This window comes from Protopterus annectens, chromosome 9.part0, assembly GCF_019279795.1.
Source record: "Protopterus annectens isolate FY-2018-M chromosome 9.part0, PAN1.0, whole genome shotgun sequence".
Taxonomy (NCBI): Eukaryota; Metazoa; Chordata; order Ceratodontiformes; family Protopteridae; genus Protopterus; species Protopterus annectens.
Window position 1 is genome coordinate 20,857,021 of NC_056743.1, and position 26,371 is coordinate 20,883,391.

Here is a 26,371-nt window from a genome sequence, read left to right on the forward strand (position 1 = left end):
TTATCTATGCTAAAAAAAATTGCGGTACAAAATTATACATAATCAACTTCCCTTTCAGCAAAATAATATGCTATAAAGGCATCATATATGTCACTCACCTTATGCTCACATTTCTGATCTATGGGCAGTTTCATCCATTCACTGTCATCCCCCATTGTTTGGCTAGTAGCAAAAGACTTGCTGCTGTACAAATCCTACAGAAGATGGAAATAACTTGAACAGCAACAGGGCCACCCTTTGTTTCTGGAAAACAAGACGTGCACAATTAAAATGATGCAAACATTTACTCGCAGTACGACTATGTGAGCACACTACTTCGACAGGTCCTACAACTGGTTCATGTGCTTTATAACAATGCGCCTTATTTCACAAGTCTGTACTTTCTCAGCATATGCAATGTCACACACCAACTACATGAAAGCATAATTTTCTAATGTTAGTTGTCCTAAAACACTATAAAAAGCACACTTCCTGCTACAAAACAATGTGTCTACATAGAAAGTAAAAATGCAAAATGTTTGAGCAACGAAGTCATATAGTACCTTAAATCAAGGACTGTTCCCCCATTCAGCAAACTACATGGCAAGAATCTGGGGTCCTCCTTGATGTGTCCAAGACCAGCCAGAATACCAAGCAGTAAACCACCCAAGAAATGTGATTAGAGGGCTACTCAAGAAAGTACAGTTTTGTACCTACCATAAATGTAGACGTTAGAGTATTCACACTGCTGCAGTCATTACACTTGGGTTATCCTGCCGTCAGGCAGTCCCGCAGTCTGCCTGAGTTCCAAAGTCTTGGTCCGGCATCGGTTGCTGTCGCTTCTTCCCTGACGTCAGTGCACCAGGGGTATATATGATGCATCCAACGCCATTTTCTTCACTTTTTCTTGCCCCGGATGTCAGGTGCCCCCAGGTAGGTAGGCAATACATACTGCTAATCAAAAATATACAATAAAAACAATACCTTCAGTTACCAGCAAATACACCCCAAAGGTTGTATAGAATAGAAAGGTATAGTTAAGTCCAGCTAGTTCAAAGGGGCTGGAGGGAGGGTAACCTGGACTGCAGCAGTGTGAACACTCGAACATCTACATTTATGGTAGGTACAAAACTGTACTATGTTCGTGTTACACTACTGCAGTCATTACACTTGGGTAGAATCCCAAAGCTGAGGTTGGGTGGCTGGTCTATAAAAAGAGTTAGGATTGGCTATGAGGCCCTGCAGAACTGCACTGGCAAATCCTGCTCTGGATTTAGAGTAGAGACGCAGGTGGTAATGCTTGGTAAAGGTGTGCACTGAACTCAAAGTTGCAGCCTCCAAAATTTCCTTGGTAGGTACTCCTCTGAGAAAGGCTGTTGAACTGGCTGTTGCCCTGGTGGAATGTGGCCTAATGTTACTTGGGACTGATTTTCCATGATGTGTGTAGAAGTACCGAATACAGTGTCCTACCCATTTGGAAATAGTCTGCTTTGAGATAGCCTTGCCCTGTGATCCTGCAGCATATGCTACAAACAGTTGCTCAGTCTTCCTGAAAGCCTTTGTTTTGTCCAAGTAGAAGCGGAGCTGCCTGTGTATGTCCAAAGAATGCAGAAGTTTCCCCCCTTTATTCTGGGGGCTTGGATAAAAAGTTGGCAAGTGGATAGTTTGGTTAAGAGCCACACTAGATACCACCCTTGGCATAAAGGTGGTGTTTGTCCTTAAAGATACCCTGTCCTGATGAAAAATTATAAAAGGTTCCACTACCATTAATGCCTGTAGCTCTGAGACTCTTCGTGCTGAAGTTACTGCCAGGAGCAGAGCTGTTTTCCATGATAAAAATTTTATAATCGGCTGTATTGGCTGGCTCAAATGGTGGGTCAGTTTTTCCAAAACTTAATTGAGGTCCCAAGTTGGTGTTGGTGCTTTCCGGGGCGGTCGTATGTTTTCAGCCCCTCTGAAGTACTGCTTTAGCAAGGGATGAGAGAATAAAGGAGGATCCGTGTTGTAATGTGCTGAAATGGCAGAGGCATGGATCTTAATTGATAAGGATAGGCCTCTGTCCAGCATTGCAGTTAAGTATTGCAAAATCTGTGGAATGTTTGGCACAAGAGGGTCAAGGCTTTGAGTCTGGTTCCAGGCGCAGAATCTCTTCCATTTTTCTGAGTAAGCTTTCCTGGTGCTAGGCCTCCTGGCCTCAAAAATGACATCCATAACAGCTTTAGAGAGGGGTGCTGTCTGACTAATGTATCTGCCATGCAGCCAGGTTTAGGGTTTTGAGCTGACCGTGCAGGATCGGATTGTTTTGTTGAGTCAGAAGGTGTGGAATTTGAGGCAAAAACCATGGTGGGCCTTGAGCCAAGTTCCTTAAGATAGGGTACCAGTGCTGGCGTGGCCAGTCTGGAGCAATCAGGATCATCTCTGTTTTTTCTTGTCTGGCTTTTAGGAGTACCTTTGAAAGTAGAGGCAGTGGCGGGAAGGCATCAACGTTTAGGTTTTTCCAGCTGAACAGAAGAGCATCCACTTTCCATGCTTGTTTGTGATCAGTCCTTGTGCAGAATTTTTGTAGTTGGCAATTCAGTGGGGAGGCAAAAAGATCTAGGTCTGGGCATCCCCACTTTTGTGTTAACATGCTGAAGATTTGTGGATTCAATTTCCATTCGTGAGTCCATGATATTTCTGCTTAGATAGTCTGCCAGAGTATTTTTCTTTCCTGGCAGGAATTGTGCTTGCAGGTGAACTTGTTACGTTAGAGCCGTGTTCCACAAGGTCATGGCTTGCCTGCATAGGGGATAAGAATGAGTGCCCCCTTGCTTATGTACCACATTATTGTGGTGTTGTTTGTCTTTAGTAGTAACTGTCCTGGATGTAGAAGGTCCTTGAAAGCTGTTAGGGCATTTTGAACAGCCGTCTCTTTTTGATTGATGTGAAGATGCATCTGGTCTGTGGTCCACTTGCCCTGAATGCATTTTCCTGTCATGTGTGCTCCCCCAGGCGTAATCCGAAGCATCTGTTGTTAAGAGTTTGCCTGGCTGTGGGTTGGGTAAAAGGCTGACCCTCGTTTAGGTGACATGCCTCTGTCCACCATCGAAACTCCTGTTGTAGGCAGGGAATCATTGGTATTACTGCTTCTAAACTGTGAGTGTTGAGTCCAAACACTTTTCAGGTACCACTGTAATTTCCTCATATGCAGTCTGGCATATGGTACTAGTCGTATGCAGGATGCAATGAATCCCAGGGCCTGCAGAATTTTTCTTGCAGGGAGATGGGACTTTCTTGCCAGCAATTGAAAATATTGAGTTAGTTGAACTTGTTTGTTTGGCGTGAGGTAAGCCATCCGGGGCCGTAGTATTTAAACTGGCACCCAAAAATATAATCTGTTGCGAGGGCACTAGTTTTGACTTCTTTTCGTTTACTGTGTACCCTAGAGAAATTAGCAACATTTTTACAAACGCCAGATGGTGTAGAATAATGTCCTTTGTCTCTGCTTGAATGAGGCAGTCGTCCAGGTATGGATAAATTTTGAATTCCTTTTTGTCTGCAAAATGCAATTACTGGTGCCAGGCACTTTGTGAAGACCCTGGGCGAAGTAGATAAGCCAAAGGGCAGTGCAGAGAATTGGTAGTGCATTGTACCAGCTTTGAACCCGAGGTATCTTCTGCAATTATGTCCGATAGGGACATGCAGGTATGCCTCTGAGGTCCAGAGTGACAAGCCAAGCCTTCTTGCCCAGCATGGGTAGAAGCTGCTTTAATGTCAACATTTTGAAGTTTGGAATTTCCAGGTAAGTATTCAGAATTGAAGGTCTAGTATGGGCCTCCAGGCCTTGTCCTTTCTGGGGACCAGGAAGAGTCTAGTAAAAACCTTGTCCTTGTTCCTGTTGCGGTACTTTCTGAATAGCTCTCATGTCCATGAGGGCTGAAATTTGTTTTTGTGCCTCTGCCCATTGATTTTGTGGCAGGTCTGGCATTCCTTTTAGCCTTGTTACAGTATGAATGTGGAATCTGTAGCCTTGAGACACAATATTCAGGACCCATTTGTCTTGGGTGATTGTTTGCCAGTTTTGAGAAAAAAGTGCTAGTATTCCCCCTAAGGGGGCTTCCAAAAGGGACATGCTTGGCATACGAAGGGGAAAGTCATTGTGCCGGTTTCCTGCAAGGTTGGGACTTGTCCTCACCAACTCTTGGGGTTGAGGTGCCACCTCTTGGGGTTGAGGTGCCCCACTGTCGTCGTCTATTTGAGCCTTGGGGTTGAGATCTGCCTCTTGGGCGTCTATCTGTCTCTCTGTGGCCTGTCTGATACTGGAAAGGACCAATTCTTTGTCGGCCAATTTCTGCTAAACCGAGGTGGCTGTACCTGTAAGAAATCCTTGACTATTTACATAGATTTAGCTTTATCCTCCATTTTCTTTAACACCTCTTCTGCCTTAACACCAAACAAAGTATCAATGCTGTAAAGGAGCATCCAATAATTTTGCCTTAACATGATCAGGTAAACTTTGTTCCTTTAATCAAGCATGTCTTCGAATCACAGAACCTTTAACTGCAGCTCTACAAGAGGCCTCTAAAGAATCAAAACCACATTGCAGAGTATGTTTTCCCACCTGTTCGACTGCATGCAATAAATCCTGCATTTCTTTACAATCCGGTTCTGTGCTTGCAAGCATTTTTCTGTTTTAACTGAGCCATCAAATATTGTTGGTACTTAAAAAAAATGTGAAGAGCAATTTATTTAGAAGCTGCAGAAGTAAAGTTGCAGAAGGTACACTTTCTTCCCATCTAATCCAAAACTCTGGAACCTTTGTCAGAGGGTACTGCAATTGCCTATTGCCCCTTTCCCTTTGGGTTTCTGGAAATAGTTTCTGGATCACAGGAGAAACTTTTGAAAAGAAAAGAGATGAGAGACAGAGATTCTCTGGCTGCTATCTGGCTTGGCTGAGCAGGAGAAGAGTCAGGAGGATGAACTGATTCAGACAAATCATCATCTATATAAGGCTAGCCACAGCCGAATAGCCAGGGGCCTGTGTGAGGCAATAAGAGGGAAATCTTTGAGTTCTTGTTCTCCTGTAATCCTGGCCTTTCCCATTGGAAAGCTCCTCATAAAGTGGTAAAAAGTTTCAAAAGGGAATCCCTCAGGAGAGGCTGAAGGATAGATTCTTCAGCATCTGAGTCTCTCAGAGGGGGTAGAGAGACCCCTGGGAGAGGAAATGGAAACCCAGAGGAGTGAAATGGAATCCTGAGTCTCATCCTGAAGGGAACTCCTGGATTTCTCAGGAGAGGATGTAAAATGGTATTAGGATCATTTTGTTAATCTTCTTTTAAGCATGGGTTTCTTAGGCATCTTAGGCGCAATTTGTTAATTTGTTAATTGTTTCTTTGTCTCTTTAATGAGAACAACATTAAAGACAACAACAAAGGCAACACCCTCAGAAGCTGGTCTGAACCTCAGCGGCTCCAGACCCTCAGACCAGCGGCTCCAGACCCAGGCCGAGGAGGTTGAGCTCCTCAGAGGCCCAGTACCTGTCGGAGTCGGAAGCGGAGGATGTCGGCCTGCGGGCTGCGGAACCTGGGGTGTCTATTCTTCCCTGGAACTGGGGCGGTCGGCTTACCCTAGAATTTTTTTGTTCGACCTTGTCTTTGCGCTTTTTCGGTATTGAGGTAGTCGGCTGATCCAATGGCATCGTATAATTGAACCTTCAGCCTAAGTAGTGCAAAGCAAAATCAAAATGTCTTTTTATAGTGCGTTTGTTAAATCTAGCACAAAACCGACAACTAGTGACGTCGTGATCAGGGCCTAGGCATGGAATACAATAGGAGTGGAAGTTCTTAGGAGATATTTGCTTCCCACAAGAAATACAATTATTAACTTTTTCTGACATCGGTTTGAGGCAAGAAAAAAGTTTCCCCAACAGGGTACCTAGCTTTATTGAATACTTCAGATCTGAAATATGACTTAAAAAATCTCAGGAGTTGGCCGACCGGCACTTACGAACTGCTTCTGCTTCGGGCACCGCGCAGCAAGAAAGACTGAAGAAAATGGTGTTGGATGCATCATATATACCCCTGGCGCACTGACGTCAAGGAAGAAGCGACAGCAACCGACACCGGAGCAAGACTTTGGAACTCAGGCCGACTGCGGGACCACCTGACAGCAGGATAACCTAAGTGTAATGACTGCAGCAGTGTTACACGAACATCCAATGTTAAGTCTGAAACAAAGCTGGAATCAAAAATATTTGATACGGAGTACCAAACTCCAAGTCTAATCGAGGTTGTGTCACCCTGTTGACACAAATGCAGTACTACATACAAATCGTGTTAGCAGCTTAAAAAGCTTAAAAGGTAGCACCACTTCTTGGACACTGATCATAAAGCTGAATACTCTCTTCCCACAGAGTGCTTTTTATTACTGACACTGCAGTGCAACTTAAGTGGGTGCTGCACTCAAGTTTGCCTTCCTTGGAAGATGTACACCAAGGTTCCAACTTACTGAGTCAGAGACAAAATAAAGAGTACGTTAAATGAGCCTATAGCACATTAAAGTAGTTGACATGCTTTACAGTACACATTAACCTGGATACACATTAGATTTTATACCATCTTTATACACAAACTCAGCATCAACTTACTTTTCAGTTAGCCCCACCCTTCACCACTTCTGGTATGCCCACTTTGATTTAAGAGTAGAAATGCCCTGGTGCTATGGCCAAATTTCCCAGTCAGAATCAGCATCACTTCAGGTCACCACTGGAAAAATCCACAACATTCCAGACACAACCATGACCAGTTGAGTGCACGGCTGTGAACATGTACGCTCCCATCTTCCAAAAACCATACTTAATGGCTACAAAGTAGCTAATCAGCCAGCTTATCTATGGATAACAGAAAAACAGTACCCAGTAAAACAAAACATGCAGCACTCCATACAGCTAAGTCAGGACTGAAGCCCTGGTGCTGTGAGGCAGAGATCTTAATTACTAACCCATCCAATTGTCAAAACGTACGCATTTGATCTTTAATACAGCTGGCAAAATACTTTGAATTTTTGAGCTAAATGCACACCACTCCATCTACAAGTAGACATGGACAGTTCTTTAGCAGTCAAATTCATTCTCTGGCATAAAGTAAAATGAGCTATTGCTGCAGCTTGAATATGAAGGGGTCTCTGCCAAATTTCTATCCAACTGAGAAGGCAAGACAAATGCAACTAGATGAGAAATTAATCTTCCTGTTGGAGATAAGGGTATCAAACTGACCCGGTGATGGAAAAATATAGTCTTTCAACACCCGAAAACACCAGCGGCCAAGGCACTAAATGACCCAGCCATGCATGAATGGAGGTACACAGCTGACTGTCTCACCAATCACAGGATTTAAGAACCAGTTAAGTCATACCACACAGCTGAGCTTTAAATGCACAGCTTGGCAAAGGACAGCAATTAAGCCAACCAAACACTGATATATAAAATACACAGCCAAGCACAAATGAGTGAGTGAAGCACACAAGTATGGCATTAAAAGGCCCATCCATCACTCCTGCCACCCAATAAAAAGCTTTTTATAAGCATAAACTAACCTTCTACAATGTTATGACTGCTAAGTATGGTTCTTGTTCACCTGATGTCTTTTGCCAGGTTAGGGAAGAACTAACTAGGCTATAAAGGTACACGTTTGCCAAGACACAACTGACCAATGTAGGGGGGGGATTCTAGTCACGAACAAAGGAACCGCCATATCTAAACCTTGAGCAAATGTTACATCCATAAACAGTGCTATTTCCAAAGAACCAACCTCAGTGCAAGCAGACAATTTTGAACAGAGACCTACACAAGCATCAACCCTTAAGGTCAGATCCCAAAAACATTACTCCATCTGAAATCCGCAACTACGTGTAGTTCATCCAGATGATTCTGGCTTACAATTCAGCCATCTCAAAAAGACATCAAGTTCCAAAAGCCAAAAAATGCATGCATGCAAGGAACATACCCTAGGTAAGGAAGGTGGGGGGCTATCTCCTATACATTCAAGCCCACCTTAAAACAACAAAATCACTGCAAGTGTTAAAAAAAAAGAAAAAAAAAAAAAAAAAAAAAACTGAAACTCCACATCACACTTATTAAAAAGACCACTTATCACATCATGGCTAACTAAGACCCCCTCCAAGTTCCCCCTAAAGTCCACAACTCTTGCTGAACTAGGATGGAGTCCAAGCATTAAGGAAAAAAAAAAAAAAAAAAAAGTACAGTTGTGTACACTTACCATAAATGTAGATTTTACAGTGCGTTACTGTTGCAGTCATCACATTTGGGTTATCTGCTTGCAGTAGCCCTCAGTCAGCCTGATTATCAAACTCTTGGGTCCTGCGCCAGTTGCAGTCATCTTCTGTGACGTCAGGTAATCAGGGTTATAAAGTATGCAGCAAATGCCAATACAACAGTTTTTCTTGCTCCAGATGTCAGGTGTCCCCCTAATGGGAAGCAATTAATACACATACATATACATTAATATATATATATATATATATATATATATATATATATATATATATATATATATATATATATATATATACACATATACATTAATATATATAAATATATATATATACACACATATACATATATATATATATATATATATATATATATATACACACACACACATATATATACACACACATATACATATATATATATATATATATATATATATATACACACACACATACATATATATCTACACACACATATATATATATATATACACACACACACACATTATATATATATATATACATACACACACACATACACACACATACACACACACATACACACACACATACACACACATACACACACACATACACACACACATACACACACACACACACACACATACACATACACATACACATACACATACACACATTACACACATATACATACATATATAAATACACACAAAGTTATACCTCCAACAAAAAAACAAATACACCAAAAAGCTTTTAAGCATAGTAAAGGAGAGTAGAGGCATACCCAAAAGAAGTCAGGGGGCTGGAGGGAGGGTAACCAGGACTGCAACAGTGAATACACTCGAACATCTACATTTATGGTAAGTGTACACAACTGTACTACGTTCTTAGTGTTTCACCGCTGCAGTGATCACATTTGAGTAGATTCCCAAAGCTAAGGATGGGAGGAAGAATTTAGATGGCATTAAGACCATCTATAACGCCCTGCAAGACTGCAGTGGCAAACCCAGCTCTGGATTTAGAGAAAATTGGCTAATGATAATGCTTGGTGAAAGTATGTACAGAACTCCAGGTAACAGCTTCTAGGATGTCTCTGGTAGGGACACTGCTGAGAAAGGCTGTAGAAGTAGATGCAGCCCTGGTTGAATGGGGTCTAATCCCCTGTGGGATAGGTTTTCCATGGTGCACATAGCAGAAATGAATGCAATGGCCTATCCATTTAGAAATGGCTTGCTTTGAAATAGCCTTCCCCCTCTGCCCCTGCCGCAAATGCACCAGCAGTTCAGATTTCCTTTGAGGTTTAGTCCGGTCCAAGTAAAATCTAAGTTGTCTGTGCACATCTGAGTGCAGCATCCATTCCCCTTTGTTCTGTGGATTAGAAAAGAAGGTTGGCAAATGAATGGACTGATTAAGAGCCACACTGGATACCCACCTTGGGCATGAAAGAGGTATTGGTCCTGAGGGACACCCTGTCCACATGAAAGATGATGAAAGGCTCCACTGCCATAAGGGCCTGTAATTCAGATACCCTTCTTGCTAAAGTGATTACTAACAGGAAAGCAGTTTTCCAAGAGAGGCATTTTAACTCTGCACTTGCAGCTGGCTCAAAAGGAGGAAGTGTGAGTTTTTCCAATACAAAGTAAAGGTCCCAGGCTGGAGTTGGGGCTATCCTGGGTGGTCTTAGGTTTTTGGCCCCTCTGAGGAACTGCTTGAGTAGTGGGTGAGAAAAGAGGGGTGGTTCTGTGTTGTAATGAGCTGAAATGGCTGAGGCGTGAATTTTGATGGAGGAAAAGGAAAGGCCCTTGAGAAGCATCTCGGTTAAGTATTGAAGAATCTGAGGTAAATTGGGTGCTACACTGGCCATCCCTTGAGTTTGGTTCCAGGCACAGAATCTTTTCCATTTTTCAGCATAAGATTTTCTAGTACTAGGCTTCCTTGCCTCCAAAATGACATCCAACACTTGTTTATGGAGGAATGGTAACGGGGAGTTTAGGTAATTAGCCAGGCTGCCAGGTTCAGGATTTGCAGCTGAGGGTACAGAATCTGGCTCTCCTGCTGAGACAGCAGGGTAGGGGTCTGAGGTAGGTGCCATGGGGCCAGCTGCAACACACTGCGCAAGAGGAAGTACCAGTGTTGGTGTGGGCAGTCTAGTGCAATCAGTATTATCCTTGGTTTGTTCTGTTTGATCTTTAGTAGCACTTTGGAGAGGGCAGCGAGAGGAGGAAAGTCAAACTGATAGATTTTTCCAGCTGAAGGACAGAGCATCCACTTTCTAAGCTTGTTTGTGAGGAGTCCTTGTGCATAATTTGTCCAATTGGTAGTTCTGGGGGAGGCAAACAGGTCTATATCCGGGATCCCCCATTTGTTATCAACATGTTGAAAATCTCTGGTTCCAGTTTCCACTCGTGTGGGTCCATGAGATTTCTGCTTAGTTTGTCCGTCAACGTATTTAGTTCTCCTGGCAGGAATTGAGCCTGTAGATGCACTTAGTAGCTCAAGGCTGACTTCCATAGAGCCAAGGTTAGTCTGCAAAGGGGTAAGAATGGGTACCCCCCTGCTTTGTTTATTTAGCACATAACAGTGGTGTTGTCAGTCTTTGCTAATAATTGTCCTGAAAGAATGTGGTCCTTGAAGGCTGTCCGAGCATTCTGTACAGCTAACATTTCTTTTTGATTGATATGCAGGTGCATCTGTTCTGGGTTCCATTTGCTCTGAATGAACTGCCCTGCTATGTGAGCCGTCATGAGTAGTCTGATGAGTCTGCTAGGGTTTGGGCAGCAGTGGGTAGAGTGAAATGGAGTTCCTTGTTGTGGTAGCAGGCCTCTGCCCACCAGAGGAACTCTGCCCTTAGACAAAGAATGATATGAATCATTGTTTCCAGGTCCTGAGAAAGTTGACACCATAAACTTTTTAGATACAATTGAAGTTTCCTCATATGCAGTCTTGCATATGGAATTAACAGAATGCAAGAGGCCATGAACCACAAGGCTTGCAGGATTTTCTTTGCAGATAGCTGGGTTTTTGTGGCCAACAGTTTTGAATTAGGTTGTCAAACATGTTTCTCTGGCGTGAGGAATGCCATCTGGGAAGTTGTGTTCAAGCATGCTCCCAGGAATACAATCTGTTGGCAGGGTAATAGGTGTGATTTCTTCTCATTGATTGTGTACCCCAGAGAGGTTAGAAGTCTCTTTACAAATGCCAGCTTTTTAATAGCAAGCCCGGACTCTCTGCCTGAAATCAGGCAATCGTTCAAGTATGGGTAAACATGAATATTTCTCTGCCTGCAAAATGCAACGACTGGAGCTAGACACTTTTGTGAACACCCTGGGTGCAGTAGATAAGCCAAAGAGAAGTGCAGAAAAAGTACAGTTTTGTACCTACCATAAATGTAGATGTTCGAAGATCCACATTGCTGCAGTCCTTACTTATGGGTAGTCCGCTGTCCACGGTCAGCCCGAATACCAAAGTATTAGGCTGACGTCGGTCATGGGCGCTCAGATCTGACATCAGAGCGTCAGGGTATGAAAGCGCATGACCGACGTCATATCCGCAGTCTTTTCTTGCCCCAGATGTCAGAAGGCCCTAAAAAGAAAGGCCACAGCCCAAAAACAGGATACCTACCTCCCAAAAACATGCCCAACAACAACCATCACCCAAACCATATTACCATGCCAAACTACAGAGGGGAAGGAGGGAGGGTAAATTGGACTGCAGCAATGTGGATCTTCGAACATCTACATTTATGGTAGGTACAAAACTGTACTATGTTCTTCATCTCACATTGCTGCAGTCCTTACTTATGGGTAGAATCCCAAAGCAGAGGTAAAGGGAGGATGGCCAAATCAAAGCATTAGGGGCTGCTAAAATGCCCTGTAATATTGCAGAGGCAAATCCAGCCCTAGACTTAGAATAAAGAGGAAGGTGGTAATGCTTGGAAAAAGTATGTACTGAACTCCAAGTGGCAGCTTCCAAAATATCTTTCGTAGCTACCCCCCTTAGAAAGGCAGTAGAAGTGGCAGTAGCTCTAGTGGAATGAGGTCTGATTCCAGCCGGAACCTCCTTACCATGATGGGAATAACAGAAAGAAATACAAAACCCAATCCATTTAGAAATAGTTTGTTTTGAAACAGGTTTCCCCCGAGAACCCAAAGCAAAAGAAACCAACAACTGCTGAGACTGCCTGAACCCCTTGGTTCTGCTCAAATAATAACGCAACTGTCTGTGAATATCCAAAGTATGCAAAATCTTCTCCCCTTTATTTTGGGGGTTTGCATAAAAAGTAGGCAAATGAATAGTTTGGTTCAAGGCCACACTAGAAACCACTTTAGGCATAAAGGAAGGATACCCTATCCTTATGAAAAATCAGGAAAGGTTCCACTGCCATAAGGGCCTGTAATTCAGAAACCCTTCTTGCAGAGGTAATGGCCAACAAAAAAGCAGTCTTCCATGATAAATACTTTAACTCGGCAGTAGCTGCAGGCTCAAAAGGTTGTAGAGTAAGTTTTTCCAACACAAAATTGAGATCCCAAGCAGGAGTAGGAGCTCTACGTGGGGGCCTTATGTTCTTTGCCCCTCTAAGAAATTGCTTAAACAAAGGATGGGAAAATAAAGGAGGGTCACAGTCATAGTGAGCAGAAATGGCTGCAGCATGAACCTTTATCGAGGAGAAAGACAAACCCTTGTCCAATAACTCAGTAAGATATTGAAGAGAAACACTTAAATCAGGCTTGGAAACATCAAAGTCCTTTGCTTTGCTCCAAAGAAAAAATCTCCTCCATTTATCTGCGTAAACTTTCCTTGTACTAGGCCTTCTGGCCTCCAAAATAACATTCAAAACTTGTTGTGGAAGCTGAGACCCTCCAAGGTCAAACAGAATATGCCAGGCTGTGAGATGCAGAGACTGAATCTTGACATTGAGAAAGTGATTGCCCTCCTGAGACAAAAGATGCGGAATCAAAGGCAGAGGCCATGGAGGCTCCCATACTAAACTCCTCAGTAGTGGGTACCAGTGCTGTCGAGGCCAATCTGGCGCTATCAGAATCATGGATGGCTTGTCTATTCTGGCCTTCAGGAGTACCTTGGGAATGAGAGGCAGAGGTGGAAAGGCATAGACATGAAGATTGCTCCAACTGAATGATAGAGCATCCACCTTCCAAGCTGTGGGATGAAACATTTTTGTGCAAAACTTTGGCAACTGGTAATTTAGTGGAGAAGAGAACAGATCTATGTCTGGAGTCCCCCATAACACTGTCAACTTTTGAAACACATGAGGATCCAGTTTCCACTCGTGAGGATCCACAATTTGTCTGCTCAACACATCTGCTAAGGAGTTCTGTGCTCCTGGTAGAAACCTTGCCTGAAGATTGAGGTGTAAACTGAGAGCAGTCTCCCACAAAATCATCGCTTGCCTGCAAAGAGGGTACGAATGGGTTCCCCCTTGCTTGCTGATGTACCACATGACAGTAGTGTTGTCTGTTTGAATCAACACCTGTCCTGGGTGAAGTAAATCCCTGAAAGCCATCAATGCAAATTGAACTGCTAACATCTCCTTCAAGTTGATATGCAAATGTTGAAGTCTGACAGGCCACGTGTCTTGCACCCATTTTCCACTGAGGTGTGCTTCCCAAGCCTTGTCCGAGGCATCTGTCGTTAAAATCTGACTCGTCTCTGGTCGGGTCACAGAGAGTCCCTTGTTTAGGTGACATTCCTGAGCCCACCACAAAAATTCTTTCTGAATGCAAGGTATTATCGGAATGACAGTGTCTAGATCTTGGCAGTGTTGTGTCCATACATTTTTGAGATACCATTGAAGCTTCCTCATAAGCAGTTTGGCATTGGGAAGCACCAGAATACAAGATGCCATGAACCCCAAGGCTTGAAGGACTGTCCTTGCAGTCAGCCTGGACTGTAGAGATATTTGATGGAAATAAAGAGAAAGGCTTCTTTGTTTGTCCGGGGTCAAAAAGGCCATCTGGGAAGCTGTATTCAGTCTCACACCCAGAAAGCACATGTCCTGAGAGGGTACTAGACTGGACTTTGTTTCGTTCACAGAATACCCTAGGCATCTTAACACTACCATCACATACTGTAGATGATGATGAAGTTCGTCTTTGTGTTGTGCAATAATCAGGCAATCGTCCAAATAAGGATAAATCTGTATTCCTCTTAACCTGAAAAAGGCAATCACTGGAGCCAGAACCTTTGTGAACACTCTGGGCGCAGTAGATAAGCCAAAGGGCAATGCAGAGAACTGATAATGTAAATTTCCAGCCTGAAAACGCAGGTACCTCCTGCAACTGGGCCTGATAGGAACATGAAGATAAGCCTCTGAGATCCAGAGTTACCATCCAGTGATCTTTTCCCAACAGAGGTAAAAGCTGTTGTAACGTCAGCATTTTGAACTTTGGAATGTCCAGATAAGTGTTGAGGATAGATAAATCCAAAATTGGTCTCCACGTGTTCCCTTTCTTTGGTACTAGAAACAGGCGAGAATAAAATCCTAGTCCCACTTCTGACAGAGGAACTGGCTGTATAGCTCCTATTTGAAGAAGCAAAGAAATCTGCTTGTGAGCCTCTATCCTTTGCCGAGGAGGAATGTCTGGCATGCCTTTGAAAGGAGGCAATGTATGGAAATAAAACTTGTAGCCTCGGTTTATAATGTCCAATACCCATTTGTCCTGGGTGACAAAGCCAGTTTTGCTTGAAGAGTGCTAACTTTCCTCCCAAAGGAGCTGCCAGGCAAGAAGAATCTGGCAGCTGAAAATGCAGGTCATTGGGCCTGTTTACGAAAGGACTGGCCCCTGCCCTCACCTGCAGATTGTGCAGGCGAACTCCAAGTTCTAGGCCTGAATGTACTGTGAGCTCTGCCCCCTGCCACGCCTAGATCTACCCCTAGATTGAGAATCAGAAGAAGGGTAGGTCCACCCCTTAGTAGGCCAATTTCTACTAAACTTTGGAGGTTGCACCTGCAAAAAATCTTTAACAGTCTGCATAGACTTAGCCTTGTCTTCCATTTTCTTCAAAACCGACTCCACAGGGGGACCAAACAAAACTTCAGACTGTAAAGGGGCATCCAGAATTCTAGTTTTAACATGCTCGGACAAATTCTGATCCTTAAACCAGGCGTGCCTACGAAGAACTGAACCAGTGGCAGCCACCCTAGAAGAGGCCTGTACAGCATCAAAACCACATTGCAAAGAATGCTTACCCACCTGTTCAGAAACATGTACTAAATCCTGCAATTCTTTACACTCTATGCCCTCTGCCAAAGCATCCACTTTAGATTTTAGCTGAGAAAGGAGGAAATTCTGATACTTCAACATATGAAACTGGCAATTTAAAGCCCTCATTGCTAAAGTAGAAGAGGTATACACCTTCTTACCCCATCTATCCAAAGCTCTAGCTTCCTTATCTAGAGGAACCGGATTCTTTACAACAGAGGCTCTAACACCCTTAGGCCCCTGACTAATAGTTTCTGGGTCCGCCCTAGGACTCATACAGATATTTATGAGCCTCAGGCACCCTGTAATATCTGTCCGGTTTAACTGGCGCAGGAGGCAAAGAATCTGGATTAAGGGAAGCCTCCGAGAAAACATCTTGAACAACATCCAAAACAGGAGGTATAGCCAAGGGTCTATGCTGTGGTAAAAACAAGAATTCCCTAAGCCTCTTCTGTGAATCAGAGAAATCCTGTCCTTCCCACTTAAAATGCTCCCTCATGGAATGCAGAGTTTCTGAAAATGAAAAATCCTCTGGAGGAGAAGCAGAAGGAGTGGAATCCTCTGCATCAGAATCCGAATAAGGAGGAAAATCTAGAATATCTTCAGCAGAAGACTCTGAGTCATCTGAGGCCTGATCCAAACTTTCCAACTCTGGCTCCACCCTGGGCCTCTTATCAGGAGGGGGCATAGAACCTCTAATTAAAGTAATCAAATCTTCTGCCATTTTAAGCATGTGCTTTTTAGGCACAGACCCTGAAGTACCTGGAGGGACACCAGAGGAAGGCAAAACAGACCTGCCCTTAGAAGAAGCCTTAGAAATAGAAGCAGAAGGCCTAACCACCTTAGGCATAGAAGGGAGAACAGTAACTTGAGAGGCCCCTTCAGCCTGACCTGACTCCTGGGAGGCCACATCCTGCAAAATCAAAGTTTCCCCCTGAGACTCAACAGAAACTTCAGCCGGATCCACCTGCTCTACTGTAGCGTCTGCAGGACCGGAGTCCGAAACGGACAAATCAACCTGTCTAGGTTTCAAGGATTTGTCTTTGCGCTTCTTCGTGGAAGCGGGCGTCGGAGGATCCGACGGCATAGTATAATTACACCGTTTACCAAAGACTAACCTAGCACAATCTAACCTTCTTTTTATAGTGCGCTTATTAAACCTAGCACAAAACCGACACCCGACTAGGTCGTGGTCCGGTCCCAAACAAGGAATGCAAAGAGAGTGATAATCCCTATGCGGTATCTGTTTCCCACAAGAAATACAATTATTCACTTTTTCTGACATCCGGAATTAACTGAGGCAAGAAAAACAAAAATATTCTAGCGGGTACTTAGCCAAACTTGGTTTCGGTCTGAAACTCAGAATTCGAAAATTTCAGAACGCCGAACGGCACTTGCAACGCTGCTTCTGCATCGGACCATGCGGCAAAAAAAGACTGCGGATATGACGTCGGTCATGCGCTTTTATACCCTGACGCTCTGATGTCAGATCTGAGCGCCCATGACCGACGTCAGCCTAATACTTTGGTATTCGGGCCGACCGAGGACAGTGGACTACCCATAAGTAAGGACTGCAGCAATGTGAGATGAAGAACATCTGATTAGTGCATGGAGCCTGCCCTGGAAACGTAGGTATTTTCTGCAGGATTCCCTTACTGAGATGTGCAGGTAAGCTTCTTTTAAAGTCTAGGGTGGCCAGCCAGGCATCCTTGGCTAGCATAGGAAGAAATTATTGAAGAGTTAGCATTTTGAATTTTGGAACCACCAGAAAGGTGTTGAGAATAGACAGGTCCAGGATAGGATGCCAGGAGTTTTCTTTTCTGGGAACCAGGAACAGTCTTGAATAAAAACCTTGTCCCCTTTCTTCTGTTGGGACAGGTTGAATAGCCCTGATACTGAGGAAAGAGCACTTGTTTTTGGGCATCTGTCCACTGATTTGGGGGGGGGGGTGCTGGACATCCACTTAAGGCTAGGAGGGAATGGAAGTGAAATCTGTATCCTACGGAAACTGTTTAAAACCCATTTGTCTTGGGTAATGAGTTTCCAGCTTTTTGCATACAGGGCGAGCTTTCCTCCTAAGGGAGCAAGTAGCTGAGCAAGGCTTGGAAGAGTTAAGGACAAGTTATTGTGCCATTTTTCCATAGGGGGTGGTTTACTACTCCCTGCTTTGGAAGTGGGAGCCCCCCACAGCTTAGATCTGTGCATAGCCTAAGACTGAAGTCTTGGTGGTCTGCTACTCCTGGATGTGGGCTGAGAAGGCCTGGAAGGGACAGGAAAGGACCAGTTCTTTGAAGGCCAATGCCTACTGAATCTAGGTGGCTGTACTTAAGAAATTTTCAACAGTTGGCATAGATTTAAGCTTTTTCCTCCATCCTTTTGAAGACTTCTGCTTTGTTGCCAAAAAGGCGCTCTTGGTTTAAGGGTGCATCCAGTAACTTAGCTTTAACATGATCTGGCAGGTTTTGTTCCTTAAGCCAAGCATGCCCCAAGTACAAACCTAGTGACAGCAGCCCGGCAAGATGCTTCTACAGCATCAAAACCACGATGCAAAGTATGTTTACCAACTTGGTCAGCAGAATGCATTAACCTCTTGTAAATCTTTGTGTTCAGCATAGTCAGGCATCATCATAATTTTCTGTTTAAGTAGTCCCATAATATGCTGCGAATACTTTAACATATGAAACTGGCAATTTAAAGCCCTAATGGCCGAAGTATCTGAAGTTTATACCTTCTTACCCCATCTGTTTAAAGCTCTAGAGTCCCTATCAGAAGGGGTAGGATTTTTGGCAATAGTAGCCTTAATGCCTTCTGGTCCTTGGGAAATGGTCTCTGGATCCGCAGTAGGATTCTTGAAGTGAAATTTGAGAGTCAGGTACTCTGTAGTACCTTGGCAGGGTTCCTGGGAGCTGGAGGCAGTGTGACTGGGGTAAGGCTGTATTCCAAGAAAACAATCTACAATCTCCAGAACAGGAGAGATCACTAGAGGCCTGTGTTGAGGCAGGTTTAAAAATTCCTTAAGTCTCTTTTTGGACAGAGAACATTCCTGGCTTTCCCAGCGGAAATGCTCCCCAAGGGTATGCAAGGTTTCACCAAAAGAAAAATCTTCTGTAGGGGAAGCAGAGGGAATGGAATCTTCAGAGTCAGAATCTTCTTAAGTAGATACGGGTAAATCTTGGTAGTCAGAAGGAACACATATCAGATTCCTGATCAGAAGAGTCAGACAAAGTCAGTTCTAGGTCTCAGAGGGGGAAGGCTGGCTTCCCCTAATTAATGTAATAAGGTCTTCAGCCATTCTAATAATTTGTTTTTGAGGTATATGGGCCTGAGAATGCGCTTTGGTCAGTTTTCTAGGTGTAGCGACAGCTTTAGGCCTGAGGAATTAGGCATTCTTAGCTTGAAACGAAGTTGTCGGTTTAATATGAAAATCAACAGGCCTGAATACACCCTCAAAAGCCGGTGCCTGCACAGCGGCTCCGGATCCATCCAAGGTAGAGACATCCACAGGGTCCACAGTCGAAGAAGCATCTCGCGGCATACCAGACATACCAGACTGAAAACTGATCCGGTAGTTACAGACCTGTAAAGCTATGTAGAGAACTGTCTACAGACCGCATACCCGTTATTGTGGAGAAAGTCCTTATTTATTGCAAAACTTTTAACCAAGGATATGGCATCCAGGTCCAGGGATGGGTTCATTCTACTGTATGCTGCTCTCATCAGGCGGCCAAGTATAATACCCCTCGAGTGTGCCACTGTCTTATCAGGCACAACTTTAAACACCAGTCTAAACCAAAAGATACGCAGACCATTTCAAAACTTTGTCTTCTCTTCTCAGTGCCATACAGACGACAGGGAAGGAAATCTTGCCTACAGAGCCTCAGACCCTATCCTATCAGACCTAATGCACATTGGGAAGTCCAAGGAGGCTATAAAAAACACCCACCTCTGATCTAAATCTCTTTTGCAGCACAAACAGAAAATGTTGAGCAGCCAGCTACGCTAAAGACCACTTCTTTGGAATCTTTCTTCACATAAATGTACCCCCCCCTACACTATTCAAATTTAATCTGGACAGATGGGCAACTGCAAATTCACCTCTGGTTTACCACCATTGTGCCCCATGAATACAATACACAAGAAAATTTGTTTTAATACAGTTATGAATTACCCAGAGGCAACAGCTACAAATTTCATGGGAATGTACAGCCAGGCTTCTAAAGATCAATAGCCTACAAGTACCCATGATCACATGCAAATTAACTTTGGTAGTACAACTCTGTATCCACCCCAACACCAAAGCTCTCACCTGGAGAGAAAGTACCACAGCATCCTGGGACTTCCAAGATGGCTGCACACTGAAGAGCCGCTAGATTTCAGATCTCAAAAAAAAAAAAGGGCAGTAACACTGCAAATTTTAGTAAACTGCCTGGATGCTAGCAAAGAGACTGAAAGAATCAGCTAGAAAAAGGGGAAGAAAACAATGACTGGGAAGAATCCTGCAACTGTTCAGTAAAAAGCAGTTCAATCTCCAGCTCTGGTGCAAGGCGTAGCTTCCAGTTATCTAGAGGGGAAAAAAGTCACTAGGAAACTAAAGGAAAGGATTTTGGAACATTGAGACATTAAAAAAAAAGAAACATGCGAATGCATTATATACACATTATAAAAATTGTAATAATTTCAAAAAATTGTTCTTTGTTATTGATATAGAGTGTTCATCCATGGTAGAGGTGGAGACTTGAATTTGTACCTTGAAAAATTCGAGCTGGAGTAGCAACTAAGTAGTAACACCATGGTTTATCCTGGTATTAATGATGGCATTTCTCTAGCTCCAGTCTTAAAATTGAGGGCGCTGGAGATTTGAACGTAGTGCATTAATTTATGTTCCTTGGTTCCCAAAAATATGTACAGAACATCATAGATAATTTACATTATGTAGTATGCTTTGATATTAGTTTTAATTTTTATACAATTTTTACATATTTTTAACTCAGTACTTTAATGTATGAAACGTTTGTATTTATTAGCACTAACACTTTATAACAAATTGACAACAGTGAATTAATACGATTTTTACTTAACACTTCAATTTGTTATGCTGTTTCTGGTGCAATGTATTTTTAAAGTAAGTAATTAACTGCTTAATTACTGAACTGGATCAAGTGATCCACTTCTTTCAGCTTTTCCCAGTTAGGGGTCTCCACAGTGGATCACCTGTCCGCTCATGATTGGCAGTGGAGTTTTACGGTGTCGAGTTGCCAGCCCAGTGCCCAACCTTCCACAGAAGGCACACACACACACGCCTAGGGCCAATTTATTTAGCGTCTCCAATCTACCTACAGCATGTCTTTGGGATGTGGGAGGAAACAGGAGCACCCGGAGAAAACCCACATGACCACTGGAAGGACATGCAGACTCCACACGGAAGACACCCCAGCAGAGGATCGAACCGGAGAACCTCTTGCTGTGAGGCGATAACGCCAACTGCTGCACCACCGTGGCAGCCCTGGGTCAAGTGATCCACTAAAGAACTAAGTTTGTTTTTGAATTTTAACTGTTCTCTGATGAAGCCCTGGGAGCTACAGGGTGAAAGCGCTCAGGTTTCCTTGTGTAAAAAGGATGGTCTACTATGTACCATTCCTGTATGGGTTTAGTGGCGTTTTTTATTTTAAGTTAGTTCTGAGTTTCCTCTCTTCTGGGTAGGTTTGTTGTGTTGTTTTTCACAGAAAAAAAAAGTCAAATGTGCCCAGAGCCGATTAAAATACATGAAACATTGGAGTATATCAACTCGTATAGCAAAAGGCTGGAAAAATGGAAGAGGCTTTAAATAGCTATTCAGATGAACAAAAACAAAAGAAGTTATGTACTCACCATAACTTTCCATGTTTGTAGTCCATCTCACCCTTCATTCTTACATACGGCATCGAAGCCAATCCTCTACTCTGACTCGGCCTATTTACAAGCTGGAAGTCTTCTAGTTGGCTCGTGGGTAGGTATCCCATGATGCACCAGTACAATCCCCAGATCTTGCTTAACTGTTAAATACGCGAACTATGCTAAACTACTATGATACAACAGGTTAGACTAGAAATACAAACATTTTTGAATAAATTCAAAAAACTTAGCCAGAGCCAAAGAGATGCATAATCGAACTCGTCGACACAGAAAATGAGATCTGGGGATTGTATTGGTGCACCATGGGATACCTATCTAGCCACGAGCCAACTAGACTTCCATCTTGTAAATAAGCAGAGTCAGAGTAGAGGATCGGCTCCGATCCCATATGCAAGAATGAAGGTGAGATAGGACTACAGAACATCAAAAGTTATGTACTCAACACAATGTTCCATCAGAGTTGTTGCTTTTCATTGGTCCTTAACCTGGGGGAATACAAACGTGGTACAGATCAGTCTCGGCCAGCTTTTCCAGCACTGAATCCAACCTCCAAGCTCCTCCCCTACCCATAATGCCACTGTCCCTCCTCCACTCAGGTAGAGTTTGCAACAGACTGTAGTACCTCAGCTTAACCATACACCTAAACCCCTTATATAATCACTCATTAGCCAACTAATTAAAGGGTTGCCAGAACAGGGGGCTATGCCTCTTCCATCCAGTCCACTACACAAACCACATAAGACAGGGGGGAAGGAGGGAGGGACAGTTAAAGACAAATGAAAAGCATCAACTTGGATGAAGCGTTATGGTGAGCACATAAGACTTGTCTGAAGTTGATTTCATTTGGTCTTCAACCAGTGGGATAGAGTCCCCAAGCTACCAAGCAACTCTAGGAGATTCTCAAAGAAGGATGTTCCAGAGCATGGCTGAGCCAAAGGCTGCCCTGTCTCTTGGAAAGGAGATCCAACTTGTAATGAGAGATGAATGTATGTGATGATGCCCAAGTAACTGCTGAGCAATTGTCACATAGGAAAACCTTAGACCAAAAAAGCTGTAAAAGTAGCTACAGCCCTGGTAGAATGCGCCTTTACATGTCTAGGTGGAGCTAAACATTTGATTCAATAGGCCAACGTAATGCACTCAGAGATCCAACGAGCAATTGTTACCTTTGATACTGGATTGCCTAAGAAAGGCTTAGAAAAAGATAAAGCTGATCAGACTTGCGAAAGAATTTTGTTCTATGCAAACAGAAATGTAGTTATCTGAACATCAAGTGCAATTTGTACTCTCAATTACTCTGGAAATTGTGGAAAAAAGACAGGAAGAATGTAGTTATCTGAACATCAAGTGCAATTTATACTCTCAATTACTCTGGAAATTGTGGAAAAAAGACATGAAGATTGATGACCTGATTAATGTTAGATTCTGATGCTGCTTTTGGAAGGAATGAGGGATTAGTCTTTACAGAAACCCTATCTTTATGAAAAACCTTGTAAGGGGGTTTGACAGAAGGCCTGAAAATCGACAAAACACTCTTGGCAGAGGTAATGGAACCATTAAAACAGTCTTCCAAGACAGGAACTGTAAAAGTCAACTGTAGCTACAAGTTCAAAAGGGGAGGAACCAAAGCTTGTAGAACTAAAGTAAAATCCCAAGGGAGCGTTGGGTCCTTGGACTGCAGGCAAAAGTAAAAAGGTGCTTTTCAAAAAGGCTTTACAAAGTTTGGAAGAGGCCAAATTCTCTCCCATGTGAAAATTAGATACTGCTGCCAACTGCACCTTTACTGTAGAAAAACTAGCAACATGATTAAATCTACCAAAAACTCCAAAATGGCAGGGACGAGAGCAGTTAAAGGAAAACAATGGGATATCAAATCAAATATCTCTACCTGATGTCTCTCTAAAATCCTGTTATGTGATACAGCCTCAAAAAAACATAACCGCAGCTTTAAAAAAAAAATCCACTATTCTCTTTTACTGCTTAGGCTTCATACTTTTCCGTACTGTTTGACTTTCAGTTTTAAAACCGAGATGAAAACTGTCTAGTCGTCTCTTAAATAATGATGTCACATCTGCCAGAGCTCTTGCTGAAGATCCTGGGAGGTTTCCTCCCCCAAAGTGACGTAAACACTGCCTTATTTGCATGCTGTACAGAATCCCTGTGATCCTCCCACATTGTGATGTCAACACCGCCTTTCCCAGCACACTGTTAACCTAATAAATGGACTAGGTGCTGTGTGGAACTCCTTTTCTGTGTTAGCAAATCTGGTCGACTCTATTCATGTGAAGCACTTCTTCACCAGTGTTTTGCTACTTCATAAGTAAAGTAAGTCTTATTACTTATTAATAGTGTATCCTAAAATGTAATCTGTCCCTGTTTCTATGCCTCCCTAGCCCTTATATTGTGTCCCTCCCAAGTTTTTAATTGCACATTAGTGGAGTTCATCTTTTTCTGTTTGTAAGGGTGCCACGTGCTTCCCTTTCGCAGCTGCATTTTTAGCTTAGCCTACTTATTTTCGTTTTGATCCAGGGTTTATATTTCCCTGGTTATGTTTAATGCTGGCGTCTTTTGTATTCTTGAGTCTGCCTGTGTTTCTGTGCTTGCCGCCTTTGGGTTTCCTTCTGAAGTAAGTGTATTGCTGCTTGTAGTAATTGTATTACTGTCCAGTGTTTTTAGTTGCTTGCTGGTGTTTAAAAACCTTGCTGTATTTGTAGCTGTATTTGGTCTTCTTTAGTTGATGCCTTGTGCTTCGCGATTGTGGTTGCTGGTGTGTTTTTTTTAAAAACCTTGCTGTATTTGTAGCTGTATTTGGTTTTCTTTAGTTTGTTGATGCCTCATACTTCGTGATTGCATGCTGCAGATGTTTTGTAATGTTTTCAGCTGTTTGTTTCTGTTGTTGAACTTCGCGTTTCGGTCTTGTCATGTTTTTTATTTATTTTTTTTTTATTAGTAATCCGTTTTATTGGTTATGCTGCTGGGCTTGCTCCGTTTTATTTGTTATGCTACTGTGCTTGCTCCGTTTTAGTGTGTGTGCCATCAAATCTGCTACCTGCTTGAAACTTTGCCACAGCTGAATACCTTTTTTTTTTTCCCCATTAGCTGGGTAATGAAATTATTTTAATGTGGACGCTGGAGCCATTAGGCATAAAACTTATTTATTGAGTAATTCTGCAGCCTGTAAACATACTTATGAATAGTCAGCAAGAGAGTGGTAGTAGTCTGGGGGTGGTTTCTGCAGCTATACTTGTTTCATGCAACTAAGCTAAGTGCATTTCTGGGTTCCCATGTAAGATTATTATAGCAGGTAAATATACAGTGATGTAGGCAATATAGAGGTTCAACATTTTGTCCATCAGTATGTGTCCATAGTTTAGAAGTAGCCTCAGACACTTCACAATGCTCAGTTACACATAGAGCGCAGGTTCTTGTAAGATTAATGTCACGGTTGCTATCATATTCTTTGAGCCTGCGTGTTGTTTTGTTTTTAAATTAATGAAAAACGTAAAGGAAATAAGAGAGAAAAAGAAGATAGATGGGAAAGGAAATGAGGAATTTTGCTGCTTGTACAAGCACAGCAGCTTAGTCAATGTAAAGCTGCTAAGCAGCATGCCTTGAGTGAGAGTTGCTGCCAATTCCTATTGAAATAATGGAATCAGCATGGCATATATTTTTTTGCCTTTGTTATAAAGTTTGGTAGACAAAATCCTATTTCTTTAGTCTGCAAAGTGATATTCTGCCTGTTAATATAACATTTTGTGAGTGAGTATAGCACACAAGCCACTGAGAAGCAAAGTCTGATAAAATCTCTAAGGCTGGTAAGCTTTTCTGATCTCAGTTTTCTGGTAGTGAAGTACATGCCTTGCAACCATTTTTTTTTGTGGCCAGGGATAGCACTATCATGGTAGGGGCTCTGAGTGAGAAGAATTAAAATAGGAGGAGGAACTTGCTAAAAAAGACAGGTAACATATGTAGTGCCTTCAGCTGGAGGCCTTCTAATGTCCATAGGATACAGCAAGGGGCAAGTGTGTGTGTGTGCGTGTGTCAATGCAAGCAAGCAGCAAGTGTGTGTGCATGTGACCGCAAGCAAGGGGGCAAGTGTGTGTGGGACTGCAAGCAAGGGGGCAAGTGTGTGTGTGTGTGTGTGTGTGTGTGTGTGTGTGTGTGTGTGTGTGTGTGTGAGACTGCAAGCAAGGGGCAGTGTGTGTGTGTGTGTGTGTGTGTGAGACTGCAAGCAAGGGGCAAGTGTGTGTGTGTGTGTGTGTGTGAGACTGCAAGCAAGGGGCAAGTGTGTGTGTGTGTGTGTGTGTGTGTGTGTGTGTGTGTGTGTGTGTGTGTGTGAGACTGCAAGCAAGGGGCAAGTGTGTGTGTGTGTGTGTGTGTGTGTGTGTGTGTGTGTGTGTGTGTGTGTGTGACTGCAAGCAAGGGGCAAGTGTGTGTGTGTGTGTGTGTGTGTGTGAGACTGCAAGCAAGGGGCAAGTGTGTGTGTGTGTGTGTGTGTGTGTGTGTGTGTGTGTGTGTGTGTGTGTGTGACTGCAAGCAAGGGGCAAGTGTGTGTGTGTGTGTGTGAGACTGCAAGCAAGGGGGCAAGTGTGTGTGTGTGTGTGTGTGTGTGTGTGTGTGTGTGTGTGTGTGTGAGACTGCAAGCAAGGGGCAAGTGTGTGTGTGTGTGTGTGTGAGACTGCAAGCAAGGGGCAAGTGTGTGTGTGTGTGTGAGACTGCAAGGGGCAAGTGTGTGTGTGTGTGTGTGTGTGTGTGTGTGTGTGTGTGTGTGTGTGTGTGACTGCAAGCAAGGGGCAAGTGTGTGTGTGTGTGTGTGTGTGTGTGAGACTGCAAGCAAGGGGCAAGTGTGTGTGTGTGTGAGACTGCAAGCAAGGGGCAAGTGTGTGTGTGTGTGTGTGTGTGTGTGTGTGTGTGTGTGTGTGTGTGTGTGTGTGTGTGTGTGTGAGACTGCAAGCAAGGGGGCAAGTGTGTGTGTGTGTGTGAGACTGCAAGCAAGGGGGCAAGTGTGTGTGTGTGTGTGTGTGACTGCA

At 43.3% G+C, this 26,371-nt stretch overlaps 1 protein-coding gene across 1 annotated transcript in view; it reads right to left on the minus strand.

The window, feature by feature from the left end:
• Window positions 1-26,371, minus strand: part of CKAP5 (cytoskeleton associated protein 5) — a 4,315,141-nt gene that overhangs the window by 4,086,376 nt on the left and 202,394 nt on the right. The window contains exon 2 of the mRNA XM_044084803.1: window positions 99-243. Coding sequence (XP_043940738.1) covers window positions 99-155 — 57 coding nt within the window. The 5' untranslated portion in view covers window positions 156-243. The remainder of the gene's footprint in view (window positions 1-98; window positions 244-26,371) is intronic.